The sequence below is a fragment of the Tauraco erythrolophus genome, chromosome 9, assembly GCF_009769465.1.
Source record: "Tauraco erythrolophus isolate bTauEry1 chromosome 9, bTauEry1.pri, whole genome shotgun sequence".
NCBI lineage: Eukaryota > Metazoa > Chordata > Aves > Musophagiformes > Musophagidae > Tauraco > Tauraco erythrolophus.
In genome coordinates this window covers 1,227,256-1,243,906 of record NC_141473.1, presented here as the reverse complement: position 1 = coordinate 1,243,906, position 16,651 = coordinate 1,227,256, and the positions used below count along the sequence as shown (strand labels likewise).

Genomic DNA, 16,651 nt, shown 5'->3' with positions numbered 1-16,651 from the left:
GGCGGGGGGATTTTTAACCCTCTCCAGCAAACCCTCTGGGATGGAGGGACTTCTTGGTGTGCGCGGAGCAGAGCCGTGGAGCGGGCTCTGACAGCTGAGGAGTGACCCAGACCTCCAGCTCTGACCCCTGCCCAGGCACCACTGGCACCTCGTTATGGGCAACAACGGTCTATCGGTGCCATCAAAGAGGAGGAACTCGGCGGCGAAGCACTCCGCTCTATTTCAAGCTACAGAAAAGTGACAGCTTTATATAAAATTCGTCAAGGAGTGGCGACTTTAAAGGAGTGACTGAAGAGACTCGTCTTGTTTTATTTTTTTCTTTCCTCTGTTTTTGCACCCCCAGACTTGGAAGTCAACACTGACCTTTATTTTATGTTCCCACGCGCCCCACGAGCTCGCTCCTATGGGAAGGAACCCAGCAATGCACCTTGGCCAGTGCCAGAAGGTCAGCATTTACCCTGACCGCCTTTTTCCAAGATTGCATCTGATTAGAATAAACAGGCATTTCTGAGAAAATACTTACTAACTTCTTGCCTGTGCCTACAAGACGCCGTGGCCACAGGCACGCACGCGGCACAGCGGTGCTCACATCAGGAAAGGGCTGGAAGCCAACACCTGTTTCCCCACTGCTGAAGATTTGCCCCCGTGTGCCCTCAGCATCAGCAGGGAGAGGTGAATTAGATGGGAATCTCGAAGGCAGGAAGGAGCCTGCTTCAGGGGTGACGGCATTTGGGATGAGGATGCCAAACTCCTGACTCCAGAGAAGGTGGCCAACTCGGACCTCGAAATCAGACTTGTGCTCTGGGTCCATCCTGCTGTCCCGTAATTGCTCTGAGCAATGAATGGGTTCAGGACAAATTAAGGCTCTTCCTGGAAAGATCAGGAGCCTTAAAATGATCACAAGGTTGAAACGAGGATAACAAGAGAACAGCAATTTGATTTTTGGCCTCCTACAAGGCATGACTGCATTTTCTACTGATGCAATTTTCAGCACTACGGAATAATACTTGGTATGAAATTTCAACAGGAAAACGCTTTTTTACTCCCAAGCAAATGAATTAGATCAGTGCGTAACGTGAGCCCCAGCATAGTATCTCCCTTCCACAAATAATGACATTACACTTACATCTGTCCTGAAACGATGCTGCATCACTAGTGATTTGAGAGATATCAGATTGGTGTTCTTCACAGAATGACAGGGACTTTTATATCGTAACAGCAAATTTTATTCTGTGACATGATGCATCAAAGTTCCAATCCAATTTCCAGTACAAACAAAGAGCTTTTTCAAGCTGAAACTGAAACACAGTGCACTGCTCCATCAGCCCAGCACCAGGAGAGCCCCTCTTGCCTTCAGTCCTTCCTACACAACTGAAAACGATGCTGCAAATCACACAGACCTTTTTTCTCCTGCCAAAAATGACAATGAAGAATACAATTTTCTTGAGCAAAGAATACAATAATCTGCACAACAAACTATGTGACTTCCTACCCAGAAGGACACATACGGGCAGCCTACCAGCACCATCCTGGAAGTCTGCAAAGCTCAAGATGGAGAAGGGGGTTTTTGCATAACTCTGGTACCCTCCGAAAGAAGAAGAGGCAATGAGCACAAACTGAAATCCAGGGAAATCTGTCAGTGTAAGAAAAAGCGACGGTGGGGCACTGGGGCAGGCTGCCCAGGGGGAATGCGGGGCTCTGTCCCTGGGGACACTCAAACTTCCCGGGACATCCCTGAATGAGCTGCTGGGAGCAGGTGGGGCAGAGACCCCTGAGCCCTTCTGTCATTCTGTGAAGAAAACCCAGAAACCCCAAGTTTCTCCAAAGACTGTTTTTCTTTTGCATAGAGTACACCCAGAGCACTGCCTGGGCAAGGATTCAACTTGAGGGCTTTTAAGCCATTCCATTATATCCCAGTGAAACGTAAGTGACAGTGCAACAGCAGCTCGTGGAGCCCAGAGCTCCTACACCTGCAGACTGTGGATGGAACTTTGAGGGAATCAGATCTTTCCATTCGCCCAGCGCTTCTGGACAACACAGGATTTACTGTGTGTCAAAGGGACAATATGGTTTACTAAGGAACTTTACTTAAATGAAATAAAATAGAGTAGGGAATCGAGCATATTTAAAAACAAGCCCTGAAGGACGTAACATCTCCTTTTTCAGCTATACTTAACCAAGAAAAAACGTTGATATTGCAAAAATAAGTGGATAATGGCTGGGGGTGGTGGTGGTGTAAATGGAGTTTGTTTTCCCCTGCTGCTGCAGAAGTGAGGCGCGGGGCTGTGAATGTTCAGCCACAACCTCCCTGCACGCTGGCACGGATCTCGGGGCAGATCCAGCCCTGGTGTCACCACCTGGCACTTGCTGGGACACGCACCCGGAGCAGCGCCGTACAGCGGGATGGAGGTGCTCCCTGGCTGCCAGCAGCGTCCTGCGTTGCACGTGGGAAAACTCATCCTCATCCTTAACGTGGATATGACAGTGATATAAATAGCTTTTCTGTCTGTCCAGCACAAAAAATGAAAATTTGTCTAGCTTTCTGTAAAGACAAATCTTTTTTCACCTCTGGATTCAGTCTGGAGCGCGCAGTCTGCGGCGTGATGTCTCAATCACATTAACAAAAACCATCTCAGTAGAGCAAGAGAGTTTATAGATGATTTTCATCCTGAGGTTAACGAAATTCTACTTTGAAATGAAAATCTGACAATATTTTACTTTTTATGCCCTGAACTGTTAGCCATAGTCTAATATTAAGACAGTTAAACAAGCATTTAGACTGCATTTCTTTAATAAACGTCAGTATTTTAAAGGTCCATCCATGAAACTATTCTGCTATTGTTTCAGAGTACAAAGCAAAATGTCAAGAAATCCTCACAGGTTATAAAAGAGAATTTAAGGCTGTAGAAATCATGTCGTATTTTGGGCATGTATGTTCTGCTGACAGAAAAATAAACACTTTAAGGCTTTTTGGTGACAGGTCAAACTTCTGGGGAATCGGGATCATCACAACGAAGTCGGAGGAAACGCTGTGGTGTCAAGTCAAATCTCACTGGCTTATTATGTGAACATTGCCCTTGACTTTCATAGGACTAACTGCCCAAATACAGCAAATGAGAACTGGTTCCTCCTAATCTAAAGATTTATTTAAAAAGCTAAAGTCAGAACTTACGATAGGGTTCTCGGAGCTTTACATATCCTCTCAATTAATATCTTGCCACCAATTTCAAGTACGATTAAAGATATATTATTTGTTATACCATGCCTAAATACAGCACAATACAAAGACAGAGGATGACCTAAACAGCAGGTGATAGAAATTAATTATCAGGTGCTATTTAACTTTTGTGGCACAAAGTCACAGCCGAGAGTAGCCCGCGTTGCCCGTGGCTCAAAAGACCGAGGGGCATCGCAGCGCTGCTTTGCTGCCCATGCCAAGAGACTGCACTTGGAGCTGGAGGGCTGCATGATGAACGCTTATACGTGCATATGTATGTAACTACAGCGTATATATATACAGCAAAGAAAGATGCTACCAGGCATTGAGGCAGGAGCGTCATGCAGCAGCTCTGCGATGGGCTGGGATTGCCTGGCTTGGGCTGTATTTATCTATTTGCTTTGGGGAAAACCAAAATTATATCCAAAATAAAAATAATAAAAGAGAAATTCTGCAAATATATAAAAAGATAGTCCATATTTGAGTCTTAACAATTTTGACAATTTCCTTCTGAGTGCAAAGAAAATAAGAGACTGAAAAACCCACAGTTGGTCTTTCAAGAGTGAATAAGCCACGGAACGCCGATGAAGATGAGGCAATATTCCTTATTCTCAAGCAGACAGTGAGAGGCACCACCAGACCTTCCCACACACCACCCAGTAAGCCCAAGCCTACTTTGACACAGTACTCTTTGAATAAGTGCATTTTTCTGGAGATTATGAACAAGCTTCTGGAGCTTTAGAATTCTTTTTATGTACATTAATCGAAAGATGTTTTCACAATTTTCCAACCAATCACTAAAGAGAATCATCTTAATATCACACGGAAAATACCCACTTCTATACACAGGTGATAATACTGGGCCATGACTGTCGGAGCCACTGACGTCAGTAAAAGTTTTCTTAAATATTTTATACTAAATACAAACGTTCATACTGTTTATGAATACTGGATACTATGTAATAGTAAAAGTACATATTTAATATAGATAAAGTATAAATATACTCTTTTTATACCACGCATTAAATACTTAAATAGTCTGAGTATTCAACTTGGGAGTATTTGATTCTTCAATAACACGAATTTGATTCTTCAATAATAAAAATCCACAGAAAGTCTTAACGAGGTCGAAAGACCCACCCGCTGCAGTAACACAAGAATGGCAACACGAGAGAGAAAGGAATTACTGTCAACATACTCACTCGGAAAACACAGAAATTGGTGAGCTCACTCATCGCAATGCCTTCAAAACCACAACACGCTATCTATGCAGATTTATTTTACGGTTTTTTTGGTTTTTTTTTTAGTGGTCCGAACCAGTATGTTAATCACAGGCAGCCCACGTGAACAGCCAACGCTACGGGAAGTTACTGGCCAAAGGTTACACGGAATAAATATCTCTAAGGCACTCCTTAAACCAGAACTGGTCACTTCGTTTTCTTGCTGTTTTGGCAAAGGGTGAGGGAGTTGCTTATTTGGTACATGGTTCTTCTGTCTGTTACTTCACGAGAATTTGAAATACATGTGGTAATAAAGGTCAAATAAAAGCACAATAACAGAAATATCTCAGGATTTTTCTGAGCCGGTAGCCTGGAAACCCTGACACCAGTGAAAAAAAAATCTGCTTCACTTCAACAAAGATAAAGTTTTTATCCAATGTCTTTGAAATCACTATATACCCTTGTAGTCTTTTTTTAACCATTTCAAAGTAAGAGTTATGCAGGCAAAAATGGATGCTGTTCGTGGGAAATAGAGAATTATGGAGTTTGCTGAAGATGGGATACTTTAAGAATGACTCTGATAATCTATTGGTGTAGTTATCCACACAGAAGAAAAGAATTGTATTTCTCTTTGTGCTTATTTGTACCAGACGTTAGCTTCCCAACATTACATATAGATAAGTAAACTTTAGAACTTACTTATTTCTCTTAGTTTTGATGCTAAGATCATCATTTTCATCCCCTGGACAAGAACTAACACATTTGTCTGCTAAAAAGAAATAAATAGTTATTAGATTTCAACTAGATATATGGGAATACAAATTCCTCAAATTAACCTTTCATTTCTTGCCTTTGGCCGCTGCTCAGGTATTTTCTATTTTTCACTCCCCACAGTGTTTTAAGAATAACACATATTTCATCAGATCCTCAGAATTGCCTTCACCCAAACAAAAGTGATAACAATAAGCCCCACCATTTTCATTCTGAACAATCGCTCATTGTTCATTTGTTGTCACAGAAACATTGTTTTAAATCTTGTCATTGTGTCACCTGATGCTCCCTCCTCCCCTCCCTTAAAAATGCAACTACAAAGACATTTCTGTAAAATTATTTCAGTCCTGGCAGCCCGAGGGATTCAGTGGTGCTAACTCACACCAGATCTTCCCTCCTTAGCCCATTTCTCCTTTTTATATAAGTAAACACGATGCTGCTTTTCCATAAACTCAACCACCAGTAGAGCAAGGCTACAGAGATACCAGCAACCTCCACCCTCCTGATGTTGCAGAATAACTCCAAAGCAACGCTGGGCTCCTGCCTTGGCCTGGACACTCGGTCCTTGAAGGACTCTCAGGTGGCACTGTCAGTCAAAACGAATGTGAAGCATGGGGAACAGATATTTATTTCTGGAAATATTTTTTTTCCCTATGTGTACAAACTGCAGTTTCCATCAAAACTCAAATGGACAGACCGCCAGAAGTCATGTCCAACTGGTGCCTGGGATGTGTCGGGGACTCTTCAGTAGTTCACCAAGGATTAGTTGAGAAATATAAAAATCAAACTGCATGTGGTTAGTTGAGAACATCAGAAACACCAAACCTCAGCCTTTTTGTATTAGACTGGTAATGAAGACATGCCTTGCTATTTAGGAAACGATGACAAAATAAATAAAAAATAAACATAAAATTGAACTTAGGCTATGGAGACAAAAAAGTTTGGATAACTTGATACAGTGAGATCTGATCTCACTGGAATCAGATGAAATTCCAAGATATCTGCTAGAAAATGGGTCCAATCTTTGTATTATTGATGCTAACAGAAATTTGGCCATTTATTTCAAGTTTCGATTAAACAATCTTGTTCTCAGGTCATTTTGTTTCCCTCTTTTAGGGAAATTACATGCTTATTAGTGTGCTTCCAGCAAATGTTACCTTTCATTTCTATTAAATCCTTGAGCACAGCATTCACTAAATCACTGCAAGAGGAACAACAGAAGACAAAGAGCAGCGGTAACGTTGCGGCGAGGGCAGACCAGGAACAGGGACCACATGAGGAGGACAGACACAGCAGGTGCAAATGGATGCTCTACTAACTAGAACTTACAACGATAATAAGGAGAAATGAACGGCATTCCAAAATAAGGAGCGTTTGATCTCAACATTCCTGACAGCACATGAGCATTACGAACACATACATGAATTTAATCATGTTTTAAATGAATGTAAATTCACTGGAACGATTACCTCTTCTTGGTAAATCCTTCTTTGGGACACTCGATTAAAAATACAGAAAAATAGGAAAAACAACCTGTGAACTCAGAAAGTGAAAAGTAATTCAACAGAGACATTATAAAGCTATTAATCAGGAGTTGAACAGCCTGTGGAGGCAGTGCCGGTCTTAACTTCAACCCGTTCTGAAGGCAATCACACAAAATGACAGAGTACTTGATGGTGTTTGCCAAGAGAGCCGAAGTTAAAGGCGACTGGGCAAGCACAACCCTGTTCCTACCAAAGTTCAGCGATCCCAAACACAAGTACAGGCTGGGCAGAGAATGGATGGAGAGCAGCACGGAGGAAAAGGACTTGGGAGTGCTGGTGGGTGAGAAGCTCAACATGAGCCAGCACTGTGCGCTGGCAGCCCAGAAAGCCACCCGTGTCCTGGGCTGCACCCAGAGCAGCGTGGGCAGCAGGGCGAGGGAGGGGATTCTGCCCCTCTGCTCTGCTCTCCTGAGATCCCCCTGCAGTGCTGTATTCAGCTCTGGGGTCCCCAACACAAGAAGGACGTGGAGCTGCTGGAGCGGGTCCAGAGGAGGCCACAAAGATGATGCGAGGGCTGGAGCACCTCTGCTCTGGAGACAGGCTGAGAGAGTTGGGGCTGTTCAGCCTGGAGAAGAGAAGGCTCCAGGGAGACCTTCCGGTACCTGAAGGGGCTACAGGAAAGCTGGAGAGGGGCTTTGGACACGGGTGTGTAGTGACAGGACATGGGGCAATGGATTTAAACTGAAAGAGGGGAGATTTCAATGAGATCTAAGGAAGAAATTTTTCCCTCTGAGGGTGGTGAGGCACTGGCACAGGTTGCCCAGAGAAGCTGTGGCTGCCCCATCCCTGGAAGTGTTCAAGGCCAGGTTGGATGAGGCTTTGAACAACCTGGTGTAGTGGAGGGTGTCCCTGCCCATGGCAGGGGGGTTGGAACTGGATGGTCTGTGAGGTCCCTTCCAACCCAAACCCTTCTGTGATTCAATGATTAAAGAAAAGCCGGCGCTCTCACGCCACAGACAGCCTTTCCAGAGCCAGCTGATGGACAGACGCTGCACTGTGCTCGGACATCCCGAATCCTGACGGGATGTTCCTTCAGGGGTGAGCACGCGGAGCAAAGCCCGGCCTGCCCAGGGAGCCCTTCATGTCCAACATTGCCACAGGACAAGAGCAAACTCAGTGGTGATGACAAACCATTACGTGAAGCTCTCCAGCTACTCGAAGGCAAACTCAAATTTGAAGTTACCTTATGACGTGGTCTTCCATAATTTTCTGGAAAGTATATATAATTTTTCAATTTTGTTGTGAAAAATAGGTGAACTGGGCATTTCTAAAACTGAATCTTAGTGGCCATACAGCTTTCAGACAAAAAGTGGTACAGTACAGCCTGATTTTAGTGTTTGCTTCCATCCACTGGTTCCTGACACGCTTTGGGTTCTCCCGCAGAGCAACGACAGCGTCCCCAAGGGAGGGACACCAAATCCTTCTCCCTCTGCCTGCATGAGCGACTGCTACGGGTACGCTCTCGGGTAAATGGGACAACATTAGAGCCAGCATCTCCACTTCAAATTTCAATGGAAAACTCAGTAAAACATGACAAATGGTATCTACGCTCTCACTCAGGAACCTCTGAATCCCACCGCGCCGCTGGACCTCCTTCCCTTGGAAAGGGAAGAGAGGCTGTGGAGCACGAAATCTAATGATTGATTTAAAGCTTCGAGGAAGAAGATTACTTGACAGTAATCATTCCATGAAATCATGAAGCGCAGCACCGCCCCAATCTGATGGCCCATCACGCTTAGTGCCAATTAATTAAATCATTCAGCTAATCCCAGCCATGTGATGAATTCCGGTTCATTGTCCAGAACAAGGAGGAAACACTGGCATTTGCCAGCTGAGTTAAAGCATTGCCAATCCATTGGCCACAAGCAAAAATCTGATTTGCAATTTTAGAAAAAGACCTGGCACCCATGTATCTATTGCAGGTGAGCACGGGAACTTACCCATGCTGTTTCCAGGGACCCTGATTCATGGAATCATGGAATCATAGAATCATGGAATGGTTTGGGTTGGAAGGGACCTTCAAGATCATCTAGTTCCAACCCCCCTGCCGTATTTTTGTCTGAATACTAAAGGGGCTAAAATATTTGTGGGGACAGAGTAAAGTAAATCATAACTGGTTCTGATCAGTGATCATACCAAGTATGAATCAACATGCCATTTTCTGTAGTTAGAATGTCAGTTTTCTTCTAATTAGCTGAAAAAACAACTTTCTCCACCTAAACATCCGGACAAACCATTCAGCAGGTGGAGGAAGAGGAACAGATAAAAATGTTTTTCTCCATTGCAATAAGACGGAAACATTTTAAGGAATCTTTGAGGGGAAAAAAGGGATATTATGGTCAGACTGTGACCGTACTGAGACAGAGGAGCAATGGCAGTCAGGGACAAGAATGGTGAGCTGCCACCAGGAGATGTTCCGCTCGGCCATTGGACTGCTCTGACTTGGGAACACGGAAGATCAAGGTCTGCAAGTCTTGGAAACATCATCTCTGCCCTGGCCCTGCGTCTGGTCGGCGGTGGGTCCCCAAACCAGGTGATGTCCCCACTGGAGGGGCTGGGACAGCCGCTCTGGAGGCAGGGCAGGAGCTGCACCACCGCTCCCATTCCACAGGATGCTCTGACAGGGACCCATTAGCACAGAGCCACGACACCTTCATAAATCTCCCTAAGAGCTAATACTTTGCGGAGGCGGAGTAATTGATAAACGAGTAATTTTTCATGTGTGCCCAAATTACAAAAGCTCCTGACCTGAGCGATGCGCAGACAACCTGCGGTACCCCGTGAGTAACGATGCTTGCCAGCTTCTTCTGCGCCTTTGATTTAAAAACTCTAATTAAAACTCAGCAGCGGCAACTAAGCTAAATAAATCTGGCAACCGTTGTAGCAAATACACAGCTCGTGTGTCACTTATTTACTCGAGGTTACAGGCTAAGAGAACTGCTAACAAAGGATTCCTTTCACCTCGACAGCTAATATATACCAATTATAACCCAACCGTCTCAAACGCTGAGCAACCACAGGTCCGTTGTACCAAGGAGGATGAAGATGGTAGGAAGGAAAACCATGGTCACAAAGAAACTGGTGAATGAATCAAAACTCGGTGGTACTTACAGATAACAAATAAAAAGGATGGAATACACAGCAAAACCCAGCTTTTTTTGAAGTGGCACATATCAACAATGATTTTAGGGTCTTCTCATTAATTAATTACGAGCCATGAGCAATGAGCCTCAGTTTTGTCTTTGGCCATCATTCCCTCTTGTCAGTAATTAATTGATCTTTCAGTATACTCTGTAATGAAAAACATGCTGCATTTTTCTCCTGAAGAATGAACTTCAGCAGATACACTTTGGAATTATTGGATATATAGTGGAAGTTATTCAAGCCATATACAAGAATGATATGTATACAGGCATCTGAGGATGAAAACTTCTATTGAAGAACGTAACGACATTATATGTCATTATTGTATGATAAGGACTACACTGATTGAAAACTACTCCCTGTAGTTTTCCTTCAGTAACCTTCTGCTAATATCAACAACATAAATCCCAATAATCACTCCCTCTTCTCCCCCTGCAGAGGCAAACACCCGCTCGCAGCCCCTGCTTGCGGCCGTTATTTGGGAGCTGTGCCCGTGGATCCCAGCGGGCACCAGCCCCGGATGGCCTGAGGGTACAGGGTAGGTTCACCCCGTGAGACGGGCACTGCTGCCTTATTTTCAGTTATAAAATACTACACTTTTAAAGGATCACAAAACTCTCATTTTTTTTCCCCCCTCTGCATTTTTCTAGACCTCACCACGAAAGAACAGGCATCAGCTGAAGGAGGCTCTGCACCAAAACTGCTGTAAAGCAGAACATTCCAGGATTACAAGCAGCTAACCAAGACAAGCAGCATTTCCAACGGCCACCATGTGCCTTGATGTCCTCCCAGCAAGGGCAGCCCTTACCAACACCGCTCCACGGGAAAGCCAACCTAAAGCGTCGGGAAATAAAAGGAGGACTGACACGGCATGGAGCAGCTCCCAGGAACAGGGAGTCCACAAAAACTGGTGGAACATAAATCTTTGGAGAGAAATGTGGTGGAACAAACTATGGCACGCCAGGCCGCGCCAGGACCGCTCACCGGCACAGACAACATCTGGACTGAACAAGGAAGGGACAGCTGGCAGACCAAAAAGACGGCACGGCCAGGGCATGGGATGGGAAAGTCAGGCTGGGAAAATTGCCTCCATGAACTGGCCATCTCGGGGAGAACAACACACACTGGGATCACTGACTGGCCAAGGGGTGTCTTTTCAACTGCTTTTTGAACCCCTCAACTTGTATCACTACAGATCAGCACGTTGTTCTTCAGCCACGACCGTCCCCTCCAGGAATCCATGGTGTTTAGAAGGTGGCTGCCAGAGTCCTGTTTAGATGGAGGCACCCACGTTTCCACCAAACCTTTTAGCACTCCTTAGAGCTTTACTATTGGGATTTTTTCCCCCCTCTACAACTTGGCTGGATAATCGTTAGCTGCAGAGAATCTGCTTTTGTGTAACAGCTGAATAACGCACCGATAACGCGTTCCTAATGTACGTCTTGGAAATAAGTGTAATAAACCACAATGACAGCGTCTTCTGAGATGTATTTTATACATCAAAGATTCATCCGGTATAAGCAGCCACCTGGTTCTTCACTGCCAATAAGGAGAACGCTCTATCCCCCAGCTCAGCATTTCAGTGAAAATCAGGATTTTGCAATAAGCATCAATTTTAACACAATACTTCATACGAAATCTCAAAAGGAAAACCATTCTAATTACGGTTATCAAACTTGCACTGAACGCATCTAGAGACCAAGTTTCATCTGACATTTGAGTCTAAACAGAGGCAAATAATCACAGGGCTTTAGTTACTTGCTGCAGCTTCCAGCTTGCGCTTGTGAGGAGGATCCTCGATGATCCGGTTTATGTCGCCGCGGTGCTTCAGGTCCACTGGCTTCTCCCAGACTGACAGCTGCATTGTAGGGTTGAAGAAGAAGACCCGGTCATCTCCAGTCCAGACTACACACCTATTCCAAGTGATAAACTATGCTTAGATAATGTCAGATACACCCACGAACAAGAAGTCAACCCGCAGCTGCCTTATCACACCTCTGTTTGCAGGTGAGACTCCTCTCCTGGCAGCCTGTCCCAGGCCCAGCCAGCCCATGCCAGCCACCTCGGGCAGAGAAACTCTCTCCATATCAACAAAATGTCATAGAAATGGTCTAAACCCCCCCAAAAAAGCAGTAGGTGAAATATTCCATCACAGAAGGGAAAAAGAACCAAGCGAGGAGGAACGCCGTGGTGCTCACAGCAAGAGAAGCCACAGGAGAATACATTCCATGTTCTAAAGCCATGGCTGAGGGCAGCCACGGGCCGGGGCTGGGTGGCCATGGCCTTCATGACCAGGGCTTGGGGCTGTGCCTGCTGCTGGCAGGCGGCCGTGGGAGCCTTGGCTGGCTGTGCTGGTGGGAGGAGGTATAACCAGGGCATCTCCGGGCATCCCCATGGTATCCCTGGGCATCCCATGGCATCCTCAGCCGGCTACCACAACGCTCTGCGTGGAGACGTACAGCCAGCCACCACAGAAGTTCTACCACAAAGATTGAGGTTGATCTTTATGGGCTCTGGTTCAAATCTGAAAAACATGACCAAGTGCTGCTGTGCAAACCCCAGTTTCTTCACTTGGTCAGTTCAACCTTTTGTCCTGACATTCATTTAATGAAAATAAGAATCGCACCATCCTTAAGAGACATTCCAAAACCTCAAGTTGTACTTCACTGAATCGATATGTAAATAAACAAACGGAATATCAATTTAAAGCCCACACTTTCTGAATCGTAATGAAAACTAACAAACATCATACGCATGCTCTGAATTCCTCACGCACACACTTATAATGGGAAAATGTTGGTCTCTCTGAAACAAAAATACCTGGAAAGGACAAATCTTATCATTAGAAGCTCTGATGCTTAACTATTATTAAAAGCAGGGAACAAAACTGGTTTAAAAAAAAGTCTGGTCTGGGTAAAAGACTGCAAAGAAGAAAAATGCCCCATCACTGCAGAGTACTGTCATTAAGATAATCCAACACGCTCTCTGGACCACTGGTAAGACATCACCATCGACCTTGCCCAAACATGTAATGAAAAATACACATCCTCTGTAAGGAACCACGGAGGGGGCCGCAGCGGTGCAGGGGCCAGGGGCAGCGAGGGGTGTGCGTGTTACTGATGGGAACATCACAGTAACTATGTTGAGCAGAATCACGCGTCCTCCCGATGACCAGGAGCACAACTTTGGTTGTACAAACCCAGGTGTTGACTTCAGTCACGCTCACGCCCCATGGAAGTTCTGGCATCTTGAATTCGGTGACGTGGACATGACAAATATTTTAATAACTTTCCGTTTGCTTTAATGCACAAACGTTTTGGATCACAAAACAGCCGCCCAAGACAGATGCTCTAATCCTCTACTAGGCAATGATTACATCTAAATTACTGCTCCTTTGTACCTCAGAGCTGCGGGAACCACAGTTCTCCCAGGAACACTGACCCACCAGCCCCGAGCCTCTTCTGCAGAGCCCACCAAGAGGGGCTGCCCCAGGAGCACCGTCAAAGCAAGACCCCACGCGCCCAGAAACACCACGGGTGTCCCACAAAGAAGGGGAAAAAAAATCTTGGCATTTAGGGAAAGAGGGCAGACGTAGCTGATGAATCAAAACGGGTTATTGTTATCCATTTATTAAATATTAGAACCACAGCCAGGGCACAGGCCCAGCCCTGCCCGGCTGCGCTCATCGGAGCTGCTGGTGCTCATTAACCACCGAGTGCTGCCAGGTCTCACGTGCCACCGCCGTGGGTTGGAAACTCTGAGGCCCCTTGTGGCACCTCTTCACTTTTCCATGACTAACATAATTTGACATTTAATTTAAAATTAATGTCCTTTCCCCACGTAACATGTCACCTGTTCCTTTTTGGTATAATAACGGTTTCAATTGTCCACAGGGGACGCATGGAATTTGGTTTCAGTCACGGCGCATAAACTGGAAATGCAGATACTGTTCTGTTCATATTTCCTCTTAGAAAACTGTAATTTGAGACTGAGTAAAGGCACAAGATGATGCTATTAGTATTTTTTAATTTTATTTCATAAGGTAAGTAAGGCTTGGTAACATTCCAGAAATTTTTTCTACCAGTAAAAATTATGGTCTACCTACATCTGCCAGGTGCTCAGTGATGACACACCAACCACGGGTCCCGCAGAAGCAGGGAGCCAACCCATGGGTGGAGAGCGGTCAAAGTAAATTCAGGATTTTTTGAATTTTTGTTGCATATCTAGTTTCAACTTATCAGAAAAACTTGCAAATTGTGACTGAAGCACCCTAGAGGCACACTCCATGTTCCGTCTCGAGCCATGGGGCAGACGAGACGTCACTCCAGAACACAGGACAACTGTCAGCATAAGGACTATGTCCCCTCCCCCTAGTCCCAAGGACCAGGTCTGGATGCCTTTTTCACACCTGGAATACTCACTGGGTCACTGAAGAGTCCTCTGGAAACCCAGAGGAGTAAGGGTTCTCCTTAGAAAATAAAATATCCCAAGTTTGGATCTGCAAGCGGTGCGCTTCGGTGGAGGCTCAGCAGGCACCGCTGGAAAAGGGGGTGCCAGGAGGTGCCCCTGCGGGTACCGCTGGCGATGGCTCTACCAGGGACCGATGGAACCAAAACCTGCTTATGGCACTGCCAGACTCCAATGGCTCCTCTGTGCTACCCCATAGAGCAGCAACTGTCAGGAAGAGAAGCGATCAATGCAAATCACAGATTTATTATGTTGAGATCAAGTAGGACACGGGACTGTGCCTTCAACACTGGTCTGCAAAATGGCACAGTATGATAATAGCGAACAGCGGCTGACACTTCCGTGGTGTGCCTTAGCCAGAGAGCCCACAGATGTCAGCCACTAAGTGCAAACTAATTATTATTTGGGTAAAGAAGGTAAAAAGTCCTTCCAGTCAACTGTTCAAGACAGAGAGTGAAGAAAGTCCTTATCTATTTAAAAATAACCTGAGAGCTTTAGTTACTCAGCATTTGTTACCTGAATGGAATGCAGTCAGGAAACCTGGATCACGAGACACAACCTATTTTCAGCAATACAACCTGAAACCAACACCAAACTCTTGCAAGATAATAAGTCATCCCCTGCCAATGGAATAACTAGGAAAGAGCATCTGGCCCTAAAGAGCACGGATATTTCTTACAGACGTTGCATTCCCTCTCTGATCCATGCAAGCACTATCTGAGCTGAGATGTGGCGAGGAGAGCCCAAGGAGCATGGCTGGACGCAGCTCTGCTCTCGGGGAGGATGGTGGCCGTGCACCCCCCCAAAACCAGGCGGAGGCACCACCGGTCACCTCCTGCCAGCCCAGCCCTGCCCGGTCCCTGCGTGCGTCAGGAGCCGCTCACCGCTGGCTCGTAGCTTCCCGCCCGCCTTCTCCCTTGGTATCCCATTACCAAGGAAAAGCTCCCGCAGAAGCTGGAACAGGAACCCGGTGTCACTACCAGCCACCCAGGGCAAGGCGTCCCCCACGCAGCCGACCACTGCGGCACGCCTGGCGCGGGAGCTGGTGTCGGCAAAGGGCTCCTGGCAGCTCTGACCACATGTGCTCACCATGGCGATCCTGGCACTGGAGTGGAAGCCACCGGCTTGTTGCCATTCGACGTGCTGTCATCCTCATTCACTAGTTTAAAAGAATGATCCTTGAAAGAGAAATGGAGATCAGTCAACAAACGAAGCCGATGCAGAAGACAGTTACTGTTGTACAAACCCCTCTATCCCACGGGAAGCAGATTACCCTCATCACCGTTATCCCACACCAGCTCCAGTGAGGGCACAACGGGAACAGCTGGGAGCACGGGCACAGCGGGAGCAGCGGAACGAGCCCGGGGAGCACACACCACCCCGCAGAGCTCAGCACCTTCGCTGCCATCCCCGGCTTCTCCCTTCCGAGCAGTTTTTCTGGGATGTACGAAGGATTTAATAACGGGAGTGACAGTCACTGGCTTTAGCCTGCAGGAACCACCCTGAGATAGGGGGACCCCGCTGCACTCCTGTCCCCATCGACCGCCCTGCGACAGGGCCGGGCTCTGCGGAGGCTGCACGTACGGACGGAGCAGCAGCTGACGCGGGAGGGCTGTACGGCACCGCCGATGGGTACGGGATATCCACAGCTTATGGACACCAACTGCGAGGGGGAGGCGTGGGAGGAGGCAGTGATCGAGCTCAGCGCGGTATCAAAACATGAGAAGCACGTACTTAATTAAAAAATAATAAGGCATCTATCCAGAGGTCATCTTGAAAGTATTTTATAACTTCAAGCCCTAAGGAACGTGCCCGAGGGGAACGTGCCAGGCGGGCAGGGAGGGTCTGACTGGCACAGAGCCCAACGATGGCAGCGGGGCAGGAACGTGCCAAACGAGAACAGACTGGAGGGCAGCTCGGGCTGCAGGTCCTCCTCCTGCACGGCGGAGCTCCAGGTGCACAGAGCGCGTGTGCACGGAGCAGCACTGCGGGCGGACGGAGCGTGTCCGCTCCAGGGTGGCTTTGAGCACCTTCTGCACTGCGCTCCTCCGCAGCCCCATGCCCAAATAAAGGTTCTCCTCTTCTAGCTTTAGCCACTTCCATGAGGTCTGCATCAGCTGTGCGGAACGCAAATACTTCCGTTTATTTCATGGAAGGTGGGGGCACTATTTAGGTCCTTCTTTATACAACAAAGTAGGCTTTTTTATAGAAAGCTAATGAGGATGCACACCCATAGAATTACCAAGTTGCACGTACTATTTGCTGTCCGTTTACGTTCATCTGTCAGT

General features: G+C 46.5%; 1 protein-coding gene across 1 annotated transcript in view; it reads right to left on the bottom strand.

Moving 5' to 3' along the window:
• The window catches only part of TCERG1L (transcription elongation regulator 1 like), an 88,537-nt gene that overhangs the window by 9,480 nt on the left and 62,406 nt on the right, over window positions 1–16,651 (bottom strand). The window contains exons 7-9 of the mRNA XM_086616749.1: window positions 15,453–15,541; window positions 11,655–11,809; window positions 5,137–5,206 (exon numbers count right to left, since the gene is read on the bottom strand). Of these exons, the coding sequence (XP_086472875.1) occupies window positions 5,137–5,206; window positions 11,655–11,809; window positions 15,453–15,541 (314 nt within the window). The remainder of the gene's footprint in view (window positions 1–5,136; window positions 5,207–11,654; window positions 11,810–15,452; window positions 15,542–16,651) is intronic.